The 23717-nt window shown below is 34.9% G+C and overlaps 3 protein-coding genes across 15 annotated transcripts in view; all 3 read right to left on the reverse strand.

Moving 5' to 3' along the window:
* Window positions 1-2764: 2764 nt before the first annotated feature.
* LOC111479416 lies at window positions 2765-9978 on the reverse strand. 7 transcript variants are annotated; one of them, XM_023124071.1, is made up of 12 exons: window positions 9636-9977; window positions 8921-8989; window positions 8653-8739; window positions 8401-8447; window positions 8118-8175; window positions 7379-7492; window positions 7032-7130; window positions 6284-6395; window positions 5318-5385; window positions 4638-4855; window positions 3538-3736; window positions 2765-2956 (listed from the first exon to the last, which is right to left on the reverse strand). In XM_023124071.1, exons 1-11 carry the CDS (start codon window positions 9667-9669, stop codon window positions 3563-3565), a joined length of 1080 nt encoding a protein of 359 aa, XP_022979839.1. In that variant the 5' UTR covers window positions 9670-9977; the 3' UTR covers window positions 2765-2956; window positions 3538-3562. The 7 variants fall into 7 exon arrangements, with proteins under 7 accessions (XP_022979839.1, XP_022979837.1, XP_022979841.1 ...); XM_023124069.1 differs by having other exon boundaries at window positions 7032-7139; window positions 9636-9975; XM_023124073.1 differs by having other exon boundaries at window positions 7032-7139; window positions 8921-9043; window positions 9636-9975.
* Window positions 9979-10890: 912 nt separating this feature from the next.
* On the reverse strand, window positions 10891-15388 carry LOC111479423 (vesicle-associated protein 2-2-like). 7 transcript variants are annotated; one of them, XM_023124084.1, is made up of 11 exons: window positions 15179-15388; window positions 14586-14664; window positions 13926-13996; window positions 13677-13758; window positions 13306-13421; window positions 13061-13240; window positions 12603-12695; window positions 12051-12293; window positions 11550-11627; window positions 11065-11195; window positions 10891-11002 (listed from the first exon to the last, which is right to left on the reverse strand). In XM_023124084.1, the coding sequence occupies exons 2-10, from the start codon at window positions 14632-14634 to the stop codon at window positions 11085-11087; spliced, it is 1023 nt and encodes a 340-aa protein (XP_022979852.1). In that variant the 5' UTR covers window positions 14635-14664; window positions 15179-15388; the 3' UTR covers window positions 10891-11002; window positions 11065-11084. The 7 variants fall into 7 exon arrangements, with proteins under 7 accessions (XP_022979852.1, XP_022979857.1, XP_022979858.1 ...); XM_023124089.1 differs by having other exon boundaries at window positions 10891-11195; window positions 14586-14661; XM_023124090.1 differs by having other exon boundaries at window positions 10891-11192.
* A 1888-nt stretch (window positions 15389-17276) lies between these two features.
* Window positions 17277-23717, reverse strand: part of LOC111479319 (serine/threonine-protein kinase RUNKEL) — a 6987-nt gene continuing 546 nt past the window's right edge. Inside the window, exons 2-11 of the mRNA XM_023123894.1 lie at window positions 23584-23673; window positions 23192-23244; window positions 22987-23062; window positions 22358-22419; window positions 22185-22263; window positions 22043-22099; window positions 20250-21917; window positions 19142-20014; window positions 17688-18816; window positions 17277-17602 (exon numbers count right to left, since the gene is read on the reverse strand). Coding sequence (XP_022979662.1) covers window positions 17701-18816; window positions 19142-20014; window positions 20250-21917; window positions 22043-22099; window positions 22185-22263; window positions 22358-22419; window positions 22987-23062; window positions 23192-23244; window positions 23584-23673 — 4074 coding nt within the window. The 3' untranslated portion in view covers window positions 17277-17602; window positions 17688-17700. The remainder of the gene's footprint in view (window positions 17603-17687; window positions 18817-19141; window positions 20015-20249; window positions 21918-22042; window positions 22100-22184; window positions 22264-22357; window positions 22420-22986; window positions 23063-23191; window positions 23245-23583; window positions 23674-23717) is intronic.

A 23717-nucleotide genomic window follows, 5' to 3' on the forward strand; every position in this document is an offset into this window, starting at 1 on the left:
TTTTTTTTTTTTTTTTTTTTTTTTTGTATATTAAAAACAAAAAGAACCCATAACTAAAGTTTTATTAAAATGCGTTTTCGAATTATAAATTAACTTTTTAAAGGGTTGGATAAAAACTTTATAATATATGAAGCTTTGGTGTTTGTGTCATCTAAGGAAAAAAATACAATGAATTAAGATAATGTTTTTTTTATATGAAAAATATCAAATTTGGAATCTTATATTTATTTGAGATAAATAAAAAATGATAGCGACGTAAAAGCATTCATCCATTAATCAATTGTTGACACGAAATGTAAGTCCTAATAAATAATTAAAAATAATAATAAAAGAAATTAATTCAATCACCACTACAAAAAATGGTTACACTTTTAGTCAGATATTAAAAAAATTATATTGTATATATAAAAAAATAATTAATTTATTGTCAAATGTTTCCCAACCTCAATTTAAAATGTTTTAAAATGTAAAAGTTATTATTTATATTTATTTAAAAAAGAAAAGCTTCAAGCTTCACCTATTAGCAGTATATATAGAAATTTATAATGAACAAAAATTTAAAACCGAAGTAAAGGAATCTTCTAAGTTAGTATGCATAGTTCAACTATTCACGTCTTAATCATGTCTCAATCTTGCGAAATTCAACAGAAAAAATTGTGGGAATGAAGAATGAAATGTGGGACAGAGACAGGAAAGTCGTCTCCATCTTTGCTAGGAAACATCTTTACGTGTCTTTCATGTTTTTTTGTGTCTGATAGGAAAGTCAGAAATTTGATCTCGATTTAAAGAATTGTTCAAAATATATGATAAGAACATTTATAAACTTTTTTATAAGATTCAAATAAACACAAATTTAAAGGATTAGAACTAAATTTATAATTTTACGCTAAAAATGAGAAGGAAAAAAAAGAGGGATTACAAATACAACCATACATTCCAAATTCATTCATCCCTAAAATTATAAGATTATAAGTTTTATAAACATTTTTTCAAATTCGTTTTCATGCAAAGTTCAAAAAACTAAAAAGAAATATAATTTTTTTTAAAATTATTTTATTTTTAGAGTTTAGGGTAAAAATTCAAATGTTACGTTAACAAATAATTATGTAAAAAATTGTGAGAAAACAAACACAATTAAAAAAAAAAACCTATAAGACTATGAAAGGAGACCTAAAGTTTTCAAAATCACTAAAATTCAAACTACATTTCCCCAAATAAACCTGGCAATGCCCCAAGTTTGTAGCAATTTTGTCGTATGACTCTTCGGTTGCTATATCAACATCTACCAAGGACTAGTCTCGTAATGTACTATAAGAAAAACAATTAGTTGTCAAATCTTCTTAATTATATGTTATCAATGTTGATGTTGTCCTATTAGGTTTTGTCCCATTTTGTTCTTGCTAAGAACATCTACGTTCTCAGAAATGCTTTTCAAAACATTTTCCAATCCTATTTTCAAAAAGAACGGAGGTAAAAGCTATGAAGTAGATCATTTGTGCTAGACACAATCTAAATTTAAGTTGACTGACTTAAAATAAGAATAAATCGAGAATAGTGTAGTCAATTTGAAAGAGTAAAATTGTGATACCGGGCAACTCAATCACCCTAGCCAAGTAGCTTTCGAAAGCTTGCCCTGCATGATGGGAAAAAGACGAGAAAGGGCATCACATCAAATTCAAGTTCACATGTTTGTAAAAAAACCAATTCAATTATGTATAGCAAAAGACAAAAGACAGTGACGAAAGTGGCAGATATTTCTTCCTTTTACCTCCGCATTGAAATATCAGCCATAGATGTTGGCCAGTAATGCGGAGTATACAACATTGCTCTCACCGCACCACACTATCTTGTGCCTAATTACACTGCTGCAAAGTGTGGATACCTGGCTGGCTGGTGACAAAAGGCTGCTCCTGAGATTTTCCACTTTATTTTCACTTGAACAAACGCACTAAATTTCCACCGACTCTGAAAAGTCATTCTAGAAAATAAGAGCCACCCGCACCCACCACAAAATATCAGTAAATTTCAGCACGCATTGACCTACTAATGAAAGACTGGTCAATTATCCAATCATCAATGCTAAAGTTAGCATATTATTTCGTCATGCCGGGAAAACTTTGGTTAATCATCTCCAGAACAAGAACAGCCTAAGTTATTAAATTCTCGATGTTAAGATCGCACAACAACGAACACACTCGATCTAGATAAACACAAAGAACAGGAGAGAGAAAATGAAAGAAGAATATTGGCTAAATGATTTGTATTGATGACTATAGATAATGTACAACAATACACACACTCGATCTAAATAAACACAAACAACATGAGAGAAAATGCAAGGAGAATACAAGCTAAATGATTTGTATTGATGACTAAAAATATTACGATAAGAAGAGAGAATACAAATACATTTTCAAAGCTTTGCTTGAGTGGATATATATGGCTATTTATATGTCATTTACCATATATAGTTTTACTATGTATAAGCACTATAAATAATCAGGAGACTCTATAACCTAAACCTCAACCTAGAAACTTCAACCAAACCTAGAATCTAGCTTCCAGAGAAAAGAGAACAAATAAATCATGATTTAATTCCTTCACCTCTGTTACTGTCAGCTAGTATATATGTTTTGGAAAGAGGAAGAGTCTGCACAAGATTTTTACCCGAGGTTCCAGAAAAAAAGTACCATTCAGGGACCTAAAATGATCATATTTGAAGTGGGTGAAGGACATATTTACTCTTTGCAGTGAACAGAAGAGATTAAATACAAAGAAAATGAATGAATAATTTTAAATGATTTTCAATGCCAGTATCAAAATACAGATTCTTGGTCCAAACTTGAAGTTTTAAGGTTAATTATATGTACCACTGTGCCTACAAAAAAGTGCCACCTAGACTTCTGTACAACAGGAACACTTCCGCTTGGCTGTTGCCTACTTTCCAGTGGTTTTCCTGCAAAATCGTGGCTGATAATAATTAGCATTTTTCTCTCTTTATTTGAAATAACATTAATGTCACTATCATTAGGATGTGAAAGATAGTGAATATCTTGGAAATTTACTGAAAGCTTAAAGAAAAAGAAATATAGTAGTAAGATAATCCCAATTAAGGAGTTGCATACCTCCTTTTTTACCAAGATCAAGTCAGACAACTATATAATAGCTTAACCTCCTCTACCCCTCTATTGTCTTCCAAGAAACTTGCTTCTACTTATGAATACGATCCTAATATACTCCTACTGATAGCTAACACTAAATTTCACTCTCAAAAGAATGTAAGGATTTCATCATATGGTAGCAATTCTTTTTGCCAATTTCATTTTTCCATTTGAAAAGGATCCTCAAAAGAGATGGTGAAAGCCAAAACGACTTTTAGTTGGAGTAATAGATACTTCGAAATCAAGTCCATTGGGCTACACTCAAGCTTTAAAATGTTTGGTCTTCAGAGTTACTAGCGACATTATCACTAAAACGAGCTAATCAATTAAAGGGGGGAATAAATTTGAAAACTACGTGAAGCAGCATCTGAGTTACCTTCAAAATAGTTAGATCTAGCCCTCTAGGTAGATAGTTTCTTTTGTGTTAATTCAACTGGAGCAATCTGTGGCCATGCAACACTGCTGCCAGTAACAAACTTAGTTGAGGCACCACCAGCAGGCAGACATTTCCCAGATGAGAATATGGCCAGATTACGGTCAGATTTCCATGCAGATGTTAAGGAATGACTATCCATCTGTTTTCCAAGGAAGAGCGATTGTTTTACATCAGTCATCCTGATCATAAAATGATGCAAGCTGATTCTCAGGTAAAATTTTACAATTAGTACAACAGAAGACTATACTAGAGGAACATAATTTGTGCAATAATGTCATTTAACACACATGAGAGATTAAGTGGCCATACATCGTCATAATCAAGTGAAAATTTGTGGGGAAAGCAGTGCTACATGCTGACTTTCTATAACCACAAGACACACAATTTCTCTCAGGCTGAAGATAAATTATGCATGGCACAAAAGCAGAAAATATATCCATCCAGCAGCTAAGAGGCACAGAAACTATATTCTAGCAGAGTGACTCGTCCAACATGTCTGATATACATTTTAAAGTGTTCTTTCTTTTATTACTTTTTCAATCTTGGAGACAGGACATATTTGAAGAAAATGAAGAAAAAGATTTTTTTAAAAAAGATTTTTTCATCAAGACTAGAAATATTTATATAGCAAACTATAACATATACATAAACAAAAACTAATATAAAGTTCAAAAAAAGATAATAAGTAGCCTTGAAAATGAATGGATTAGAAGAGAAGTCTATCTTAATTTCTTAAAAATATAAAATTCATTACATTTGAATGCATTAGTGTGCAAAAATAAATTTGTCTCTATAATGCCCTTTATCTGTGTCCATGCTTCCAATCAAACAGAAAGGCTGCCTTTGGTCAATATGTTAGACTATGTCCAAACTTAATCAGCATGGAAGAGGGGTGAAAGAAATAAAGAATGAAAAGAAAGCTGAATGTTGACTATGCAACGAAGCCATGTCTTTAAATATATGTGTGTATGGGTCGAAACATTGAGAAACCATTACATAAAAGATAGAAATGAAACATTTAAAATAATAGAGATCTATACCTTCTTTCCAATAACATCACTTGATTGTTCTTGAGACTCCTCCTCCTGGGAAGTACTATGAAATTGTTTTATATTTTCCTTGGTCATTCCATGATCCACCATATTACAAATTTCCTTGCTAGATGAAACAGCCTCCCAGTAAAGATAACTAAGGGTCGAGCGCAAACGATTATTTCTTTGAGAGTAGTATATTTTACTTGCAAGGGGAAATGGATCATCTGGTGGACAAGATCAAAAAATTGTCATCAAGCAAAGCAAAAGAGGACATGCAAGAACTCAACAGAAAGAACTACAGCCTATTCAGTAATTTAAAACGTCTCTATAGAATGTAATCAGAAGACCCAGAAATTTCTATTTACAATAAAAAATGAGTTTCCAATATTCATGAATCTTCATTTCTGAACATCAGAAAATTTTTAGAAGCTACTAACTCAAACTAAATTTTCTTTCAACTACTGGCTCAGATATATGCACACAAGTATGTATGCAGCTAATATTTCAAGTTGAACGGACTTTTGCCCAAGCGGAAACTAATAAAGCTCTATACGTTGCAAATGTATACTGCAAACTAATATGCTTTACTCTCATATTTCTAGCAATGTTATAACATTTACATACATTGCGCAAAAGAAAATGACAGAGAAGGAGGGGAAACTAGCCTCAGGGGCATATTTTCTCACTTTTAATTTTTGTTTTAGATGACGATGGTTCTAAATCAGATGCCAGTAACAGCCCTTCACCAGTTATCCTACAAGAACATAAAGAGAACTGAATCATATACATGATGACTATGTTTTAACAAATGGTCAAATTATAACATCTCCATTAATCTAGATGCCCAAACTCAGAAAAATAGTCCATGAAACTTTCTGAACAAAAAGGAAAGGGTTCGGCTAGCTAGGAAATTAGTGCAGTTTGGCACTGAATCCATCTTAGCTGTCTCTTCAAACTTCCTGACACTGACATTTTTTCATTTTCCCCTTTATATCATGCCTAATTGGGGAGATTTTTGGCAATATTCCTAGCCCTTAGCTTGAGTTGCATTTCTTGCTTCCCTTCCCTTATAATAAATTTGTTTTAACAATAGTGTTTTCTTATCTTCATTATATATATATATATATATATATATATATATATATATATATGGACAATGTATTTTTAAGAATGTTATAACAACAATTCAATGCGCTAGAAAATATTGAAAAGCATAGACACCATTGACAAACAATACACCTTTCCAGCTTAGTGGATTACAAGGCTTACTATAACTTATCTGAATAATCTACAGTTCATAAAAGTAGACGCACCAACTTGCAACAAAAAGGACCAAAAGAAAGAAATAGAAAAATCTTCATAAACTCTCCCTTAGCAAAACAACGTACGGAATGTCCTCCCTTCCAAATATATATATCTGTATATGCACACACATTTAAGATTGAGAAAAAATTCAAGGACACAAGCTCTCATATGAAGTGAAAAGAACAAGTAGCCACACCAATGAAGTAAAAAATCACCAAAAACTATAAAACCAGAAGAAAACATTGATGAAAAATTTCAGAGGCAAACAGGAAGTTTTGTACACATAATAATTGATCATAGATCATAAAACAATGAAATTCCATTTAAAAAAATGAAGAATTGTGTACAATTTGGATCGTTTTGTGGAAGGATGTATCGGACTATCTGAATGGTCTACAACACCATGACAGACTCCTGCACTATCATCCAGTATAGGCGCCACAGTACAAGTTGAATTTCCTGAAGGAAAATAAATAATATGTAACAACTTATATAAGCCATTGTTTATTGGAAGGTTGAAAAATCATTAAATTATATTTCGCCTAGTATGTTGCTCAGCAATGGCATGCCAATTAAAGTTGACTTGAAGACTGGCTCACCTATATATATCATGGCTTAAAATACAAACCTTAAATCACTAGTATTGAAACATGTATTTACTTAAGCCAACAAAAGTTCATAAGAGGAGACGAGAACCAGAGTACATCTCAAAAGAAGGCCAGTTACACTTATGCTTGTTCAAATAAGATGGATGCTTACACAGGCCATGGCTATTCCTTAAAACACTAGGAAGATCAAGCATTAAATCATTATATTTTACAGGCAGAGAATGAGTTTCCCTCTCCATGGTTGCACTAGTACATACAGGAACAAAACAATAGAAATCCAGGCACTACCATTACAAGTATTAGAAATTACTCAATATAAAATTATTGCACCTAGATCACGTGGGGATTCAGAACATATGTATTTCTAGCCACAACAGTATAAAAGAAAAATAATAATAATAATAGTAATCCTCACATATCCTACGTCAAAAATTAGAAAAGAAAAAGATTAAAAGATAGCACAAACTATGGATAAAGGAGGATTTACTTTTTGTCAACTTGACCATTTCAAATTCATTACTAATTGGAAACACAGATGCAGAAGAATAGTCAGCATATGTTGATTCAGACCCTTCTTTCTCCACAGCTGATTTATCTATGAGAGATTAAGAACTAAAAAATATGTAAACCCAATAACAAGACTAGCCTGCACCGAGAAATTGTAAAAGGGAGTGAGAGAAAGAGAGAGAGAAGAAGCTCATAACTACATTGAACAACTTTTCTCAAATTCAGCACAAACTCAAGCATGAAAGAAACTGGAACAATGGGAAGACCAAAAGAGAGAGGTTCATCTTCCAATTAGAATCAGAAAATCAATGTGATATGGAAGGATACTAGCATCAGCAGGTAGCAACTTTTTCTTCTCCTTCCTGGAGTGTTTCCTATGGCCCATCCCACTATCAAGGTCCATAATAGTTCCTTGTCCGGAACCTAGTGACCTGCATAGTTCTGATAAAATGACATGAAGATAACTCAGGAAAGCATCATGTCCAACCTAATGCATATAAGAGTTTACAATGGGGATCCTGACAATAATTTTCAAAATCCATTGGTCCACTCAAGTGTAAAGTTAAACTAACAAAATATAATACAAACCTCATACTGATACTAATATACCTCAACCATAATATAAGGTAAAAATTAATTATAAACAGGTAAAAAAACAGAACAAAAAGCAGTAGCAAGTTTGGATTGCAATTGATATTACCAAAAGATTTGAATCGGAGTACAAAATGACCACAGAATTTATTACAACCCAAACAAGTATTGATGGAATCCCTATAACGTTCAAAATAAAATATTTCTTCAAATGGGTATAAACACTATGAATATGAGATCTAACCCTAGCATTAAGCTGAGTATAGCAGAATACAAGCATGGAAACTTATCCTTGTGAGTTGATGTCAACATTGGACACAGATACGCTAATATCTAAAAAAGAGTTTAAAACATTAATAAAAGTACACATTAAAACCATATCAGACAACAAAAGGCGGGAAACTTCACATAATTTGACTGCAGAAAACGAGAAATAGGGAGTGCCCTACCCACAAAAATAATAATAATAACAAACCTGAATGAATGATATATTGACTGGCCTTTACTGGCTTCTTACAAATATTGCAGGAAACCTACACGATCAAATAAAAGGACGGAAAAGGTAAATTTAAATGAATTAGAAAACATAAGATTGTAGATTCTTATACACTGGATACACCTTATCCAAAAAAGTAACAAAAGCTGCGAAGTGGTGAAACAAGATCTGAAAAGGACCGTCTGAGAAAATTGTTTTGCTTCATCATTGTAAAAATGACAGGACATTAAATAGATAAACTACTAATGTCATCAAACCTTACCAAGTTCAGAGGATCAACCATAGGCTTCAAACCAAAGACGTGCATATCTGTAAATATATACATAGAAAGAGAGAGAGAGAGTCAACAAGCTGCTTCAAAAATCCAACCACCGACTAACAATAACGTCATTACTCATTCCACAGTACCATAAAAAATATGAGTTCTATAATAAAAAAGAATGTTCGTTTGTAAATATAAATAAAACATTCGGCACTTTACCATGCAATAATTAAAGTAGGATTAGGTACACACCTTCTTCATCAATTAAATTTGCTTCATCTGCATCACGAAGTTCTCTGCAGATAAATTCAGAAGCTAATTTCTGATGACCAACTTCCTCTGTCCAATAGTAAAAGGACATTAATTATGACTCTGAATGAAAGATGACATGTAACTAAAAAGATGGTCGTGGAATTATTCCTACAATGATCAATCTAACAACAACGACTTTTGACAACCAAACAAACAAAATCATTAAAAATGTAGAAAAAAATAAAAAACTTATAATGTCTCGGTTTACCAGCAATAGTTCGGGAGAAACTCCCTGCAGCCAGAAGCCTTGTCATCACTGCCATTCTCCCATTTCCAACTGAGCATACCATTGAGACCAGGCAAATGTATTATGTACCGTCAGGAAGAGATTCTACACCGCTGGGAATAAAAACATCTTTATAATCATGGACAGACACACACACACAAGAATCAAAGAAGCTAACTGCAAAAAGAAAAAAAAAAAAAAAAAAAAAAAAACAGCGAGACGAACGCACCTGCAGTAATAACGAAATCATTTCCTCGTCGCTAAATTACACTCGAAATATAGAGCTAAAGTACAAAATTAAATATGTTTATTAAAAAAAAAAGCGGTAGTGCTCAGCCGGAAAAAACATCAACTGAGTAGTCTAACTATATAACTCGTTCAATACCAAAAATAATATAGTTTGCAGGCAATAACAAAAACGAGCACGCAGGAAAAACGACGACTCGTTCAACTGTTCATAATACGAACAATCAAACGACATGCAATGCAAGCAGAATAACCAAATATTCAATCGAACAAAGAAAGCAACATAATAAAACAAAACAAATGAGAAACAGCGAAAAATCATATACCAGAATAGCAAATCAAAAGCAGCAAATAAACCAAAAAAAAGAAAAGAAAAGAAAAGGAAACTCATAAAAGCGTAGCGCGAAACGAGCTTTGAACAATGAGGAAATGGCGGCAAACCGCGACTAACCTGCACGAGAGCTCCTCCAATCATCCAGACCCATGGAACCGCCGAGAAAGCAGGAAAACTCGGATTAATTGCCGAAACGAACTTAGAGAAATTTGAGAGAAATGCTGCGGAAGTGGGGGGCCGAATGACATGAAGAAGAGAAGAAAAAACAGTGGATGCGGTAAGAGGAAACCCTATGGAGGAAGCAATATAGAGAGAGAGAGAGAGAGCGGGAATTTTTCCCTCCGTCTCTCTCTTCTTCGCAATGTCTTTGGTTTTCTTATCTGAAATATTTGAACCGGAAGACAATCCTCTTTCTCTCTCTCTCTCTCTCTCTCTCTCTCACTCTCTCTCCACTTTCGCCGCGCAAAGAGAAGAATATGTGAGGTGGCATTGGCAACTGCCAAATCAAAATATTTTCGATTGTCATTTGATTTTATTCCATTTTATTCTTTTTTTTTTAATATTATTCTTGTACCAATGAGTGTTCATACGACCTATTTGAAAAATTGAAAAAAAAATTATTTTGCAATAATTATATTTTATTTTAAATTCTTTGTAGCATATATTATTTAGTTAATGCATTTTAATTATTTAGAAATATAAAATAGCATAATTATTTACAAATAAATTGGATCTTTTATTTATTGAGAAGCCCATTTTAATACATTAAAAGTATTGTACACTTAAAAAAAAAAAAAAAAAAGTACAAAAAGTTAATTACATTAAAACACGTTAGGGAGTAGGTCACGTTAGGGAGAAGGTCTAGCCCTACTCCGACTAGTGTCTTGCACTGTTCAGTGACTGGTTTTGATACCATTTGCAACGACCTAAACCCACTGCTAATAGATATTGTTCACTTTGGCCCGTTTGTACTGTTGTAAGTTTCACAGTTTTAAAACATGTTTCCTACAGGGGGTTTTTCACACCCTTACCAGGGAAGTTTCCTTTCCCTCTCCAACCGATAGTGAAACCTCACAAAAATGTTCAAAAATTTATAGCCTAATTTAGCACCATGTTCAAAAATTAGTCTTAAGCCATAAAATTCAATTTTGTATCGAATAGATCTATCAATTAAAAAAAATATTAAAGACGTTTAACAATGGTTCAAAGGAATGATATTTACATCATTCCAATTGAATAACGACGGTTTTAACTTAGTTTGAAAGTTTATACCGTATGGTGCGAGGGTCATGAGTGAACATTGATTGATATGAACTATCTTCTCGAGAATAAAGGTTCAAATCTCCCCCCACTCACTTTCTTAACTCGAGTATTTAGATATCCGTATTTGTGTAGGCGATAAAATAATCGAGGAAAAAAATGTTTTACAACAAAAACAATTGGACTGCAAGAACACACATCAAGTCAATATACAACAAAGACAATGGATTCTGATAAACAGGATCTTAAACACAAAATATTTCCATGAATACCTGATGGGGCCCTCATTGATTTGTTGTGCTTCTGCTAGGGATGAATGAAATATCCAATAAGAAGACTGATAGAAGCAGCCATCACAACATATATTAAGGGGAAGCCCACTTTGATACTCCTTTGCCAAGTTCTTCTCCATGTCTCCTACATCAAGAAATCAGTATCAGGGTGCCTCGATACTGTAATGATAAGAACCCATCATGAATAAAGGCTCCAACTGATAGGTTCCTCCATTCCAAAAACGGTGACAATGGTTACGAGACATCGATGAAACCACTCGATACGATGCTACGATTGAGAAAACTATCCCACGTCATTTTCAAAGATGACGAAGGGACGAGTAACTCAAATCACATTTTTAATCATTCCCAAACTAATGAAACATCGATGAAGCAACTCGATACGCTAAGATTGTCATTTTCATGAATATGGGTTTTGATACGAGCTTGCTTGCATCTGATCTAAGCCTATTATGGTAAAGACTAAAAATACACTTACTAAGTCGCGCTTGAGCATTTCCCTTTCCCGAGTAGTTACTGTCCTCTCCTGTTTCAGCCTCATTATGGTAGCTTCAGCCTGCATAGGTTTCATAAACTATTCATTGTTAGCAGAAAAAATAGTTATATCTAGTAGCAACTAACAAACATGAAAGCTACACTGGGCGTTATGAATCCTTGCTCTTTATGTATATGCATTACTAATAAGATTGCGACTAAAACGAATTATATTTTCCTTTCTAAGAAGATTTGACCCCGCACCATAAGTACGCTCTTGAGGAGGCAATTATTGTTGTATCGACGAATACCTAGCCGAGTAATGACGTGGAAGGAAGAACAAGGAACGTTGTTAACGTGGGAGACAACGGAAAGGAGGAGGTAAGTAATTGCTGAGGAGTTAGATTGCTTAGTGAGTTAAAGTAGAGACATAGTTAGAAGCATAAGGAAATAAACATTGCAACAGAGCATACTTGATAATCTAGCTTCAAAAGAAGACATATACCTCTTCTAGTTCCGCATCCATGAGCGTTAGCTTTGATTTCAGCTCTTCAAAGTCTTTTGTTAAGTTTAACTCTGGCAGACCATTCGCTGGTTTCGATTCCTTAATATCCTCATCTGGTGTAGTTTCAATATTGCCAATTGGTTCAGCCACCATATCCTCATTTCGTCTCGTTGCAGCATCCTCAGCTGCTCTATTCTCATCTGAATCTTTACTAGTATCAATTTTCTCAACTCCCTCGGCTACCTGATACGCATAATATCATTCAAACACACAACGAAAAAAGACGGAATATATATTTAAAGAAGGTAGAACATCGATAACCATACGACAACCATACGTAGCTTTTCATGCAATATTAAGACGAGAAACTCAAGGATTTCGAGCATGTAACAATGGAAAACAGGCATATACCTCTATGGGAAATCCCCTTTACAAATGAAAACTAGAGAGAGACTGACAAGAATATTTATTATTTTGACTGGAGAAGACAACAATGACAAGAATATAAATATAAGCAGTTATGACATGACAGAGTTGTTTGCATGGCCATACCTTATAAGGTGGAGATAACACTACTGGGGTATCAACTGATCTAAGTTCATCTATGTGTTGAAGGGTATCGAGTCCATTGGAATCCTTAGCAACCTAGAATACATCAATTTCCAATCAAGAGATAAATTCTGAAAAAAAAAAAGTTCAACCACAATCCAAATGATGTTTTTCCATCAAAAGTAAACCTACGTATACTAACTCTAAACAGTCTATATGCTTCAGTTAAAAATCATATGTAACGGCCCAAGCCCACCGCTAGCAAATATTGTCTTGTAAAGGGTATTTCGTTTTCCTCCACAGCCAATGTGGGATTCTCATACCATATTACATATACGCATATTATAATATCCTCATAATTTGAAACTAGGCGCCGTCCTCCAATCAGAACGAAGTAGCTGGAGACTAGCAGGAGAGAGAAGTAAAACATACACACGTGAGAGGTGCACAGTTAGCCTTACCTTAGGTGGAGGTATGTTCTCAACTCCTGTCTGCATTCTATCTCTTGGCATGGAAGTTTCATGATTTGAATCTAGTTTCAACTCTCCATTAATTGGTAGCAAGACAGGGGGTGGTGTCGCGCTTACAAGAAAAACCTTCAGCTTCTTCTCTTCAATGTGCATGCCACTATCTCTTGCAAACTGCCTTGCATATAAAAAATCTTAGAAAAAGGCCTGCAAAACAAGCAACGACTACAAATTCTCACCATGTCAGATGTGATGTCCTCTTCAGGTGTTCCAGGGGAGATGACTGTGCCTTGGACCAGGAACTTGTCTTTGCATTGCATATCAGTTGGAGCTGTACGCTGAGCTAGCATGGTGACTGCATAGATCCAAGAGTGAAGAGCAAGTAATCCATCAGAGCTGAACAGCATAAATACAAATGATAAAATTAAAATAAAAAGAAAACTTTTCAGAGGCTTTCGAAATTTCATCGAATTGTCCACCTTAATACATCTTTGAAATGGTTTAAGATGGATTGGCAGTTTCGTGTATAGAAAGCAGTCGATAGTTAAGTCCAAGAGCCAAATCTATGTTAACACCACCAACATTTTAAAAGAATGACAGGCAGAGATACCTGTGAAGTCACACATATCCTTGGGCTTAATGATGCCGGTATTAGGTCGAACACAGTACCTCTTGGGAGATGTAGTTTTCACCTGCGAAAAGAGCTCGTATATTAAACATGGAAGCTAAACGAGGCTTTAGGATTCTTTTCAAGTTCTGATCCTATTCGTAAAAACATTGTCTTTCTAATTGTACTAATTAAAATAATAACAAACACGACAGTGAAAAGATTTTGTGCGATCCATTTGGAATAATGTACCTTGAAAGCAATATGTTGTTCAGACTTATTGATAAGTTGTATCAAGCATGAACTTTGCTTCTTCAACTCAACTGGAGAAAGAAAGTGTGCAAAACTTGTCAAAATAACACTGCACGAACATTCTTCTATCTTTTGTTCTTTACAGATACAAACAGGTAGGGACATTGGGATCTTTTATATTCTAAAAAGTTAGTTAACTAACAAGTAAATGTTATAGAACGCTTCAACTTCACTGGTCAAGAAACAAACTCCCACTAGCTAAATAATTCAAAAGATTTGGTATGCTTTCTTCTTATTACAAGCGAGCACATGTAAGCAACAAGTCGGTCTAAACCAGGCCTACCAATCTTTTATATCATAATTTAAGCCTCACTTTCTGTGACGGCCCAAACTCACTACTAGCAGATGTTATCCTCTTTGAGCTTTCTCTTTCGGGCTTCCCCTCAAGGTTTTTAAAACGCGTATACTAGGGAGAGGTCTCCACATTCTTATAAAGAATGTTTCGTTCTCCTCCCCAATCGATGTGGGATCTCACGCTTTCATCTAAGACAACTCGAGACTATGCAAGTCAAATTCTGCAATGGTCTCGCTGCCATCTTGCCTGATAATATGTAATTGAATGTTCACTATGCATTAGAACAAGATTTCACTTATACTTACAAGTGAATTTAAGTTCGCCTGGATGAATTTCGAAAAGCTCCATAGTCATGAATCTATCCGCTTAAGAAACGACCAACTTCTAAAATGCCATTGCAGAAAAACTTTAGTAATCAGAGCCAGAGGCAAGTAGTTGAAGTGACCCAAGATGGGAAAAATTCATAAACTAATGAAAAGAATTAGACATAGTAACAAACTCCATTGATCTACTCATCCAGAGAGGGCAAAGTGGGGTGGTAACAAAATAAGAACAATGAACACACCTATGCAATTAAGAAAAACAATCAGATCAACTCTTACGTTACCCGAGACTGCTGGAAAAACCGTAATCTAGCACAAAACCAACAAATTAACCCCACAAACCCACGAATTCAAATAATCGATAACTGCCCTTCATCAAACTATAACCATCATCACAAATCTCAAAGACCAAATGTATCAGACCCCAACTGTAACCCATTTCTCCACAAAACTCGCCAAACCCGTCAAGACACACAACATACACGAAATTGAAAGCGGGAACAACATCGGAGTCTGAGAAAACACCAAGAATCCGATCAAGAACAGCACAGAAAAATGGGGTAAAAATACAGTACCGATCCAGTTGAAGCGATTACGCGATTGAATTCGAACTTGAGCAAGCAAATAAAGCAGAGGGAAAGGGGGTGGGTGGGTGGGTGGGTGAGTGAGGAGTTTGTTGGAGAGATCTAAGCGGAGAATCGGAAGAGAAAATTGAGTGGAAATGGAAGCAGAGAAGGGGAGAAGTGAAAGCAAAGAAAAATGGAAACGATGGCTGCGCGGGTCTCTCTGCCATTTCCCTCCGCTCCAATGGTCGGCTACCTCTCGGCCGTTAAATTTTTTGAAAATACAACTTCGACTCGGCTCCATTCGACTCGGCTTCAACTCCATTATTATTATTATTTTATTGTGTTTTTTAGTTCAAAAAAATATGAGGTAAAGAGATTCGACATTTGATTTATTAATCTAAAACATATACCTAACAAGTTGAGTTATTCTACTAACTTGTGTACATTGACTAATAATAATTATTATATTAATAATTATAATAATTTTGTAAATTAAAATAAATTAATTAATCGAGTTTATTCAAAATAAAATAAATAAAGAAGTGAATGTCTTCACAATTTTATAGGAATAAATAATTTTTTTTTTAATTTCACTAATTACTTCTAGATAATTAATTATTATTAGTTAGTTTATGTTATCATGATTAAGTCAAATTATTAAAATAATTTTAAATAATTTAATTTTCTATTTATCAATAAGTATATTATAATATACCTTAAATTTTTATTTAACTGTCAATATTAATAATTATTCTCAAACTAATGATTTTAATTAGTATGACAATCAAATTGAAAAATTAAATATAATTAATTAAGTTAACACATTTGCCTAAAATACAACTAATTAAAAAAAAACTAAATAAGTTATATATATATATATAAACAATATTAAACATGTCAGTTCCTTTCTCTCTTGAATTTTATTCCATCTAGGTTCATATGGCTTTTAAAGAATTTTATTATATTGGAATAAATTTATATGAAGTAGGAAAAAAAAAGCCACGGGACAACTTAACGTTATTACATGGACCAACCAACGGATAAAACAGAAAAAAAAAAAAAAAAAATAGTCCAATAATTTAAATTAGATTGGTTGTCTCATACCTTAAAACATGACTCAATAATTAATGCTAACTGATTAAAATATAATTACTTTTATTAAAAACTAAAAATTAAAAACACTTTATTTAAAGTATCTTTTGCCTATTTTGAAGGTTATATATTAAACGTTTAATTACATTTATAGCATAATATTTAAATTTTAAAAATTTAGACAAATTATATGGTAATAAATAAAGGAAGTAACTTGCAACTACCGTAATGTAATGCATTTAACATAAATTATAAGCATTACCACAAAAAAGTTAATTATATTAATGTCAAATATTTACTAATGTGAAATTTGGAATTTGATTCGACATCTTTATTGGTGAACGTATTTGAAAGGCAATTAAGTGTTACTTCTAAGTCAAATCATAATCATTGGGTCTATAGGAGTTATTGGTGAATGCAATTATTTACTAAGATGAATACTTCAATATTTTCCAAACTTCTTTAAGAAGTTTGAAAAATATAGATACAAGTACAAGATATCAAATTTAACACGACATGAACACGTTATTTTTAAAAAAATTAAGACAAACATTACAATAATACATAACTCGATTATGCATTTATATTCTCTCAAAGATGAAATGTATTTACAACAAATCTTTAACAAATGTTTGATCTATATTTACTACTATGTACGTATTAGTGTCTAACTAATCTTTAAAATTGTTTATTATGATGATAAACATCCAACAAGAACAAGTTACCCTTATCTAAACAAAAGTGTTGTCAAACACCTCTCCTATCTTCATGTGGAGAGGATGCTCCCTAATGAAAAGAAAACCAACATGTCTACCATTTGGCAAGAAAGCCTATCTACTCTTAAAAAAAAAAAAAACTTCCATTATGTATCATAATGCATTAGGCTATACACTTCAATGTTCACCAGCATTTTTTTCAAAACCAAATGAATTTTTTATGAAATTAAAATCCCTAAGCAGTGATCCTACAAAGGTAAAGCTATGGTCACATTGAAACAAGAGAGCCACACATTAACAGTTTACGAAATAAAATTATGCTCTGATAAAGCAAAAGATATGCGCAGATGTCAGTGGAAGGAATTCACAGTACAAAGATATATACAATAAGAATTCGATGACATGTAACAATGTGTGTAACAAATGAGCAAATAAATAAACAATTGAACTCACCAAGAACCACGTTCCATGTTCGGAACACTGTAGATACTGGATGGGTATCCTTCAATGCCATCTTGGGGAGTTCAAATCCATTTTTTCCACTCATTTTCCAGTTGGTCTTTCTCTTCTGTACGATGATAAAATTAGAACAAAAGATCTTGCAGGGCACAATTTTACAAAGTACCTGCGAGATATGAGTTCATCGTCAAAATCAAAGAAAAATTGTCGGTTGAATCGAGAAAAACGAGTTGGGCAATTTAGCCACTCACAACTTCACTTGTTTCAAATACAACGATGAAGCCGCTGCAACTCCATAGCCACAAGCATTGCATCATTAGCCAAACGTGACGTGCCTGAACTCTTGATCTCAGATATAATAGCCTCAATCCGTGAAATTTCAGATATGGAAAGCGATAATATCATTGCATAGGCCAAGTACTGTCGACAAGCATAACCGAGGGAATGCAGCATTCTCTGCACAAGCAAGAGGCAGCCACCTCTCCGCCAGGACTCCAGGATTACACTAACCTTGTGAAGATTTGTCAGAAGACCAGTGGTACCTTCCCTAGGAGCCGCCATAACTAAAAACACGACACATTCAGAGGCTATGTCGGCAATATTGGCTTCTGAGGAGCCACTCAACTCCAACAAGACTCCAAAATTGTTGCCGAAGTCGGATATATCTCTAATGCATTCCTGCTGGTTAACAATAACATTTTGCTCGGTAGTACCATCACCCAGAAGAAGCGGTTCTTTTGAGTAGATGAAGCCCTTTCTACAACTAACAGAACGCAGAAGGAGAGCTCTGCAAAGGCCAAGAGTTGGTTCGAGAAAATCCTCCATATCCTTGGCATACACAAACTCTAACAGAATTCCTATTCTTCTAACGACCTTGAGTTGAGAAAGTATTCGTGATTCCATTTCAGGAGCAGATGCCAGCGCCAAACACAGCTTTACACTACTTACATTTGCATTTGAAAGGTCGCCAAGCAAAAACTCAAAGCATTGGGAAATTGTCTTTAGATGTAAAATATCTGAAATCTTGATGTAGTTACACTCGATGAGCATCACGAGAAGTTTCTGAGCATACATGGGTATCGGATCATCATCTTCTATCAAGGCAGGATAGAGAGGGAGGAAATGCAAATTTGCTATCTGCTTTAGATCCTCCAACTTTTGCCCATCCAAGGACGGTTCATTCAGGAAAATGACCATCACGTCGAAGAGAACCTTTAGGCATAAGAATCTTGCATCTCCATCCTTGTTTCCTTTGTAAAGAACAGCCAAACTAGGGAGAATTTTATGGATAAAAATCTCTGGGTTTTCAAGTATGACCGAGAATTCCTCTGTGATGGATTCAATAACCCGAAGTAAGGTTATCTGGAAGTCATCCCTGCCCTGTAAATGAATTGAAGCATGAAAAAGAAAAAACACATCAAGAAACAATGTTATCACATGTTTCATCTATACTCAGCCACTCTCTTCACAATAGATTCGTGGAGTACGTAAACTCTACAGATATAACATTTCTACAGAGGTGCAACAGTAATATTCCTGTGTGCATGCCAACAGTCAGTTCATTTAATATGTTCAATCTAAAATCTTTTTTTCCTCATTTCAACCTAAGATAAACTAAAATTCAAGAGGAAAAAATAATAATTATATAATTTAAAATACTGGATGTGTATGTGTGTGTGGAATTTAGCAGTCAAAATATCCCTACCTGAAATGGTGTCTCTATATGCCTGATTAGATCAGACAACTGCTGCAGCACCTGAGGACTAACAACCTTGCGCTTAAAGGTTAAACTTCCAAGAAGATGAAGGACAACAGGAAACAAGTGAATGTTGGTCTTTGGAGCCGCACGACTAGTAAGGGGAGAGGAGATATGCCCAAGACGTCGTCCTCCCATCATTTGTTGAATATCTCCTATAATCATATCCAACAAACTTGGCACCACAGATGCCACGATATGCACAGATCCAGTCAAACACTGCTGGACAAAGATGTCTTTCTCCTTTGCGAGCCTGTCCACGGATGAAAGTAACCTGGGATTGCAAAGGAAGTGAGGCAACCATCGTCTTACACTCTTACAGAGAAAAGCCACGAAAACAATTGCCTTTCCCTTCATAACTTCACTTCCCTGCTCAATAAGGGATACGAGACTGGAGACAAGATTCTTCTCCTCCATTAAAGGTAGAAGGTACCTTCCAATGCTGGGTAAGATATGACCTCCAAACATGATCATGTTTAGAAGATTTAAGGTGATTTGCTGCTCACGTGGATTTCCCTTAACAAGGGCACATGCCATGTCCTTGGAAGATAATTTGTCTGTAACTGACTGAATGCAAGAAGGATTGAAACGGACTAGGCGAACCAAACAGGAACCTGCAGTGAGCCTCATATTCTCAGATTTCCCAGAAGCTCTATATATGTAGCATAGGTTGCTGATCACATCTTGGATGGTAAAGCGAGATGCCCAAGTTACTCCTTGACTGCAAATGTTTTCAATGGTCCTCAATGCATACAGTTGAGTTATATCATCCTCTCCTTTTCGAAGAATTGATGAGACTAGAGAAATTATTGAATTTGGAACCTGTTCCAGTGAAATAACTTCATAAGAGTAAGGTTTTAAAAAAATCGTAAATAAGATATCTTTTATGGAATGCACCGTCAGAAAACAACAGCTACTCGGTAAGTGGTTTCAGAATTGAAGTCAACTTCAGGATGTTAGTAAAAATTTATCAACGAACACAATATGCCTCCCCAGTGTTTATTAAATGAGAATAAGTATAATAAAAAATAAGTCATAACCAAAGAGAACAAAGTACCTGCCATCCAGATGGGGATCTAGTGTCCTTCAAAGGAGACTCTGGAGGATTGGCGTTGCTATTATGCTCTACCTGAGTGGAAATATAAAAAAGCAACTCTCCTAAAGCAGCCATAGAAAATCTCCTAACTTTTTCTTGCCTATCTCTGAGTCCATCAGTAAGTGAAACTAAAAGACCAGAATTTGCCAAGTCATTCTCTATGAAAGTAGAGTGCCGAATAAGCAAGCCAATTAGTGATGTGAGTTGAACACGCAATTGCAAAACCTTGGCCTGCTTGAGCATTTTTACAAGCATGAGCATTACGGGCCCATTGGTCAAAATATTTGCTGCATCAGCATTGTTACTAAGCATCTCAAGATATCTAATCATATTTTGCTTCTCTCCAATACTAGTATTTCCACTGAGAGTAGCAATAATCCTACTGCTCATGACATCCATCCGCTCCTTAGGCATCTTCACAAAGTCAGGTGCTTGCAATCCCTCAAAAGGAAGGGTAGTAGTATTAACATCTGACATTTTATCAGCTTTTCTGCTCGGCATTACTGGTTTGACCGAAAGATCAGATTGATGCCAAAAAAACTCAGAAAGGTTATTGGATGTCTTCAAAGAATCGGAATCAGGAGCATATGCTGAACCTTCTTTGGTTCTTTGGTTCTTAAGTTGAGGACTAGGACTAGCACTAGGTGAAGAAGCGACCACTTCTGTACGCCCCAATGGTAATTCCTGATCATGCTTATTTGATAGACCTGAGGCATTGCTAGTAACAGCCGGTGAATAATCGGAAAGGTCTCCTCCCATAATTTGAGCCTCTTCCATCTTCCCCTGATGATTCTGATTTGATGACCTGTCGTCCTGATTGCAATTTAAATTATCAGACTCATCAGGTTCATCATGAGACTCATCTTCAACATTCTCATTAAAATCAAGCTCCATATCAGTGTTCTTAATTTCAACCTCAGAATCATTTTCGATATTGCTAGAAACGGGTCTTCTGTAATTTTCTTTATCATTCTCTCTTTGCAAGTTTAATTTTGCTATCCTTGAAAGTCTTAAAAGATTTACTCCCTTGGAAGCAGATGGAGTTTCTTTCAATTTCTTCTCCTCAACTACCCTACTAGAAACCTTCGACTGAGTTTTTTGACTTCCTGGAGTACCTTTAGCAAGTGTTTCATTTTTACTTGAGCCAAAAGCAGAATTTTCATTTGGTCTTAAAATACCCTTTGCATCTTTTTCTCGATAACTAGAAGTCCTGTTCAGTGCAAGTTTTTCACCATTTCTTTCCGACAAACAAGCTTTAGAATGTTGATCTATCATATTTGCAAAAGCTGGTTCTGGAGGTAAAGATACTGGAGTGATTGTAGTTCGCCAGAAAGCATGACCACAAAGTTCAGGCCATCGTATTCTTTCAGCTGGATCTTTTACTAGCAATGAATTAATCAAATTAACAAAAGGACGACTAGGGCTACCAGGGAGGATAGGGGTAGGATCTGAGAGGATAGATTTTACTAGTTGAGTGAATTCTCTTCCCATAAAAGGAGGCCTCCCCACAAAGCATTCATATAGGACACAGCCGAGAGCCCACATATCAGACGCGTAGGAGTGGATACCATCTTCCTTGAACAATTCAGGAGCCATATAACAGGGTGTGCCTCGTTTCGTTTGTGGCACCTAAATAAGTGCATCAAAGAAAACAGTAAGCTACTTCTTAGGGAATAATAATGTGATGGGAGTTGAGTCCAAAACTAAAAGTTCAAGCGTAAGAAGACTACTACAATAAAATGATTTTGACCTACCGATGAATTTGTTCTTGATATTTCACTAAGCTTTCTAGCTAGTTCGAAATCACATAACTGCATAACAGGACAAGAAGTAAGAAATTAAATAAAATAGTAACTACTGGAAGTGACCCAATTAAATAAAATGGGGCATAAATACCTTAACATGTCCATTTTCGTCCAGTAGAATATTTGATGGCTTCAAATCACAGTATATGATTCCTTTCGAGTGTAAGTACCTGAAATTGTTTGATTATATATAACAATACAACCAAAGAGTTTAAAAAACATACTGATACGGATACAGAAACATATAAACCAAGACTGTCTTACTGCAATGCTCTGACAAGATCACTTGCAAGATCATGAATTGAATCTTCAGGTAATTTTCCATCCTGCCACTCATCCAAAAACAAATTAATATCGTTAATTCTTTAGACTCCAAAGATTAGACATAAGCACTTTAAATCCTCTGCCCTTTTCACTATGCCAAAAGATTGAGAGAACCTTCAAACTTTAAACCTGCACACAAAATGACACAAAAGATCGTGCAGGCCAAGTGGTGTATGCAGAAACCGTTTGAAATGTGCACTCCACATACCCTAGGGCCAACCATATTCTATAGAACCGAACAGATGACTTATGAGATACGTGAACATTTGGAAGCATTGTAAATTAAACAATAAAAAGTGAACAAAATGCCCAAATCTCATATGTTGCAAGCATCACAGCCGACTCTGCAAAAGGAATTCTGTATAAAAGTAGGGTGAACTAGGCAGTGTTGTTCGTGAGCAGAAGCTTGTGTTACGTTAAGAATGGGGAAAGGCCATTTAGAAGAATTTAACTTATAATTCCACGGTGATAACACTTGATCTGTATTTTTATTGAACAGCCAAACAGGTTTCTAACGGTAGCTTGCAAAAACTATAATTCCATGTATGGGGATCAACTGTTTGATGTACCTGGCGCAGGATGCTCATGAGATCTCCTCCAACACAGTACTCTAACACCAGCCATAAGTGAGCAGACGTTTCATACCTTAAGAATGCAAAAACATGGGGCAAAATGAATGTTTAATTTGAAGTGATTGTAAATCGACAAAATTGGTCGAAGATGACTGCTTAGAAGATCCTTTTAGAAACATTGACGAGCGTTTCCAAATGTTACCAGGAGTAAAACTTGAGTACGTTTGGGTGATCAAGGGAGTGAAGTATTCTGACCTGCATTAGATGAGAAGGTAGAATATTACGTTAGAATCTATGAACAAACAGTGGACTGGCGTCTTTGATTCAATAACATATACGTAATGTCGGGCCTGGTGATATCGAGGTTCCGAAAAGCATTATTAGTGCAGATAGAAGGCAAATACAAGTATTCTTTTAGCACTAATGAGTAAAATTTAAGATGAGCATTGCATCGATTTTACACATGTAAATCAGCAGTCGCTGAAAGAATCTAGTGTTCTACTTCCATCCTAAATGTACCAAGATCTTTAATCAAATAACCGTTTGAACAGTCTACTACTTTCCAAAAAGGATAGCGGAGTTTAGCCGGCTTACTTCTTGGAGAATCTTGTTTTTCTGCGATTTATCCACGCTTTTAATCGCGGAGTACTCGATCGTCTTCTTCTTCCTTCCTTTATACACAGTCTAGGAACATCCCAAACAAAAAAAAAAAAAAAAAAAAAAAAAAA

The sequence above is a fragment of the Cucurbita maxima genome, unplaced genomic scaffold (assembly GCF_002738345.1).
Source record: "Cucurbita maxima cultivar Rimu unplaced genomic scaffold, Cmax_1.0 Cma_Scf00005, whole genome shotgun sequence".
NCBI classification, from domain to species: Eukaryota; Viridiplantae; Streptophyta; class Magnoliopsida; order Cucurbitales; family Cucurbitaceae; genus Cucurbita; species Cucurbita maxima.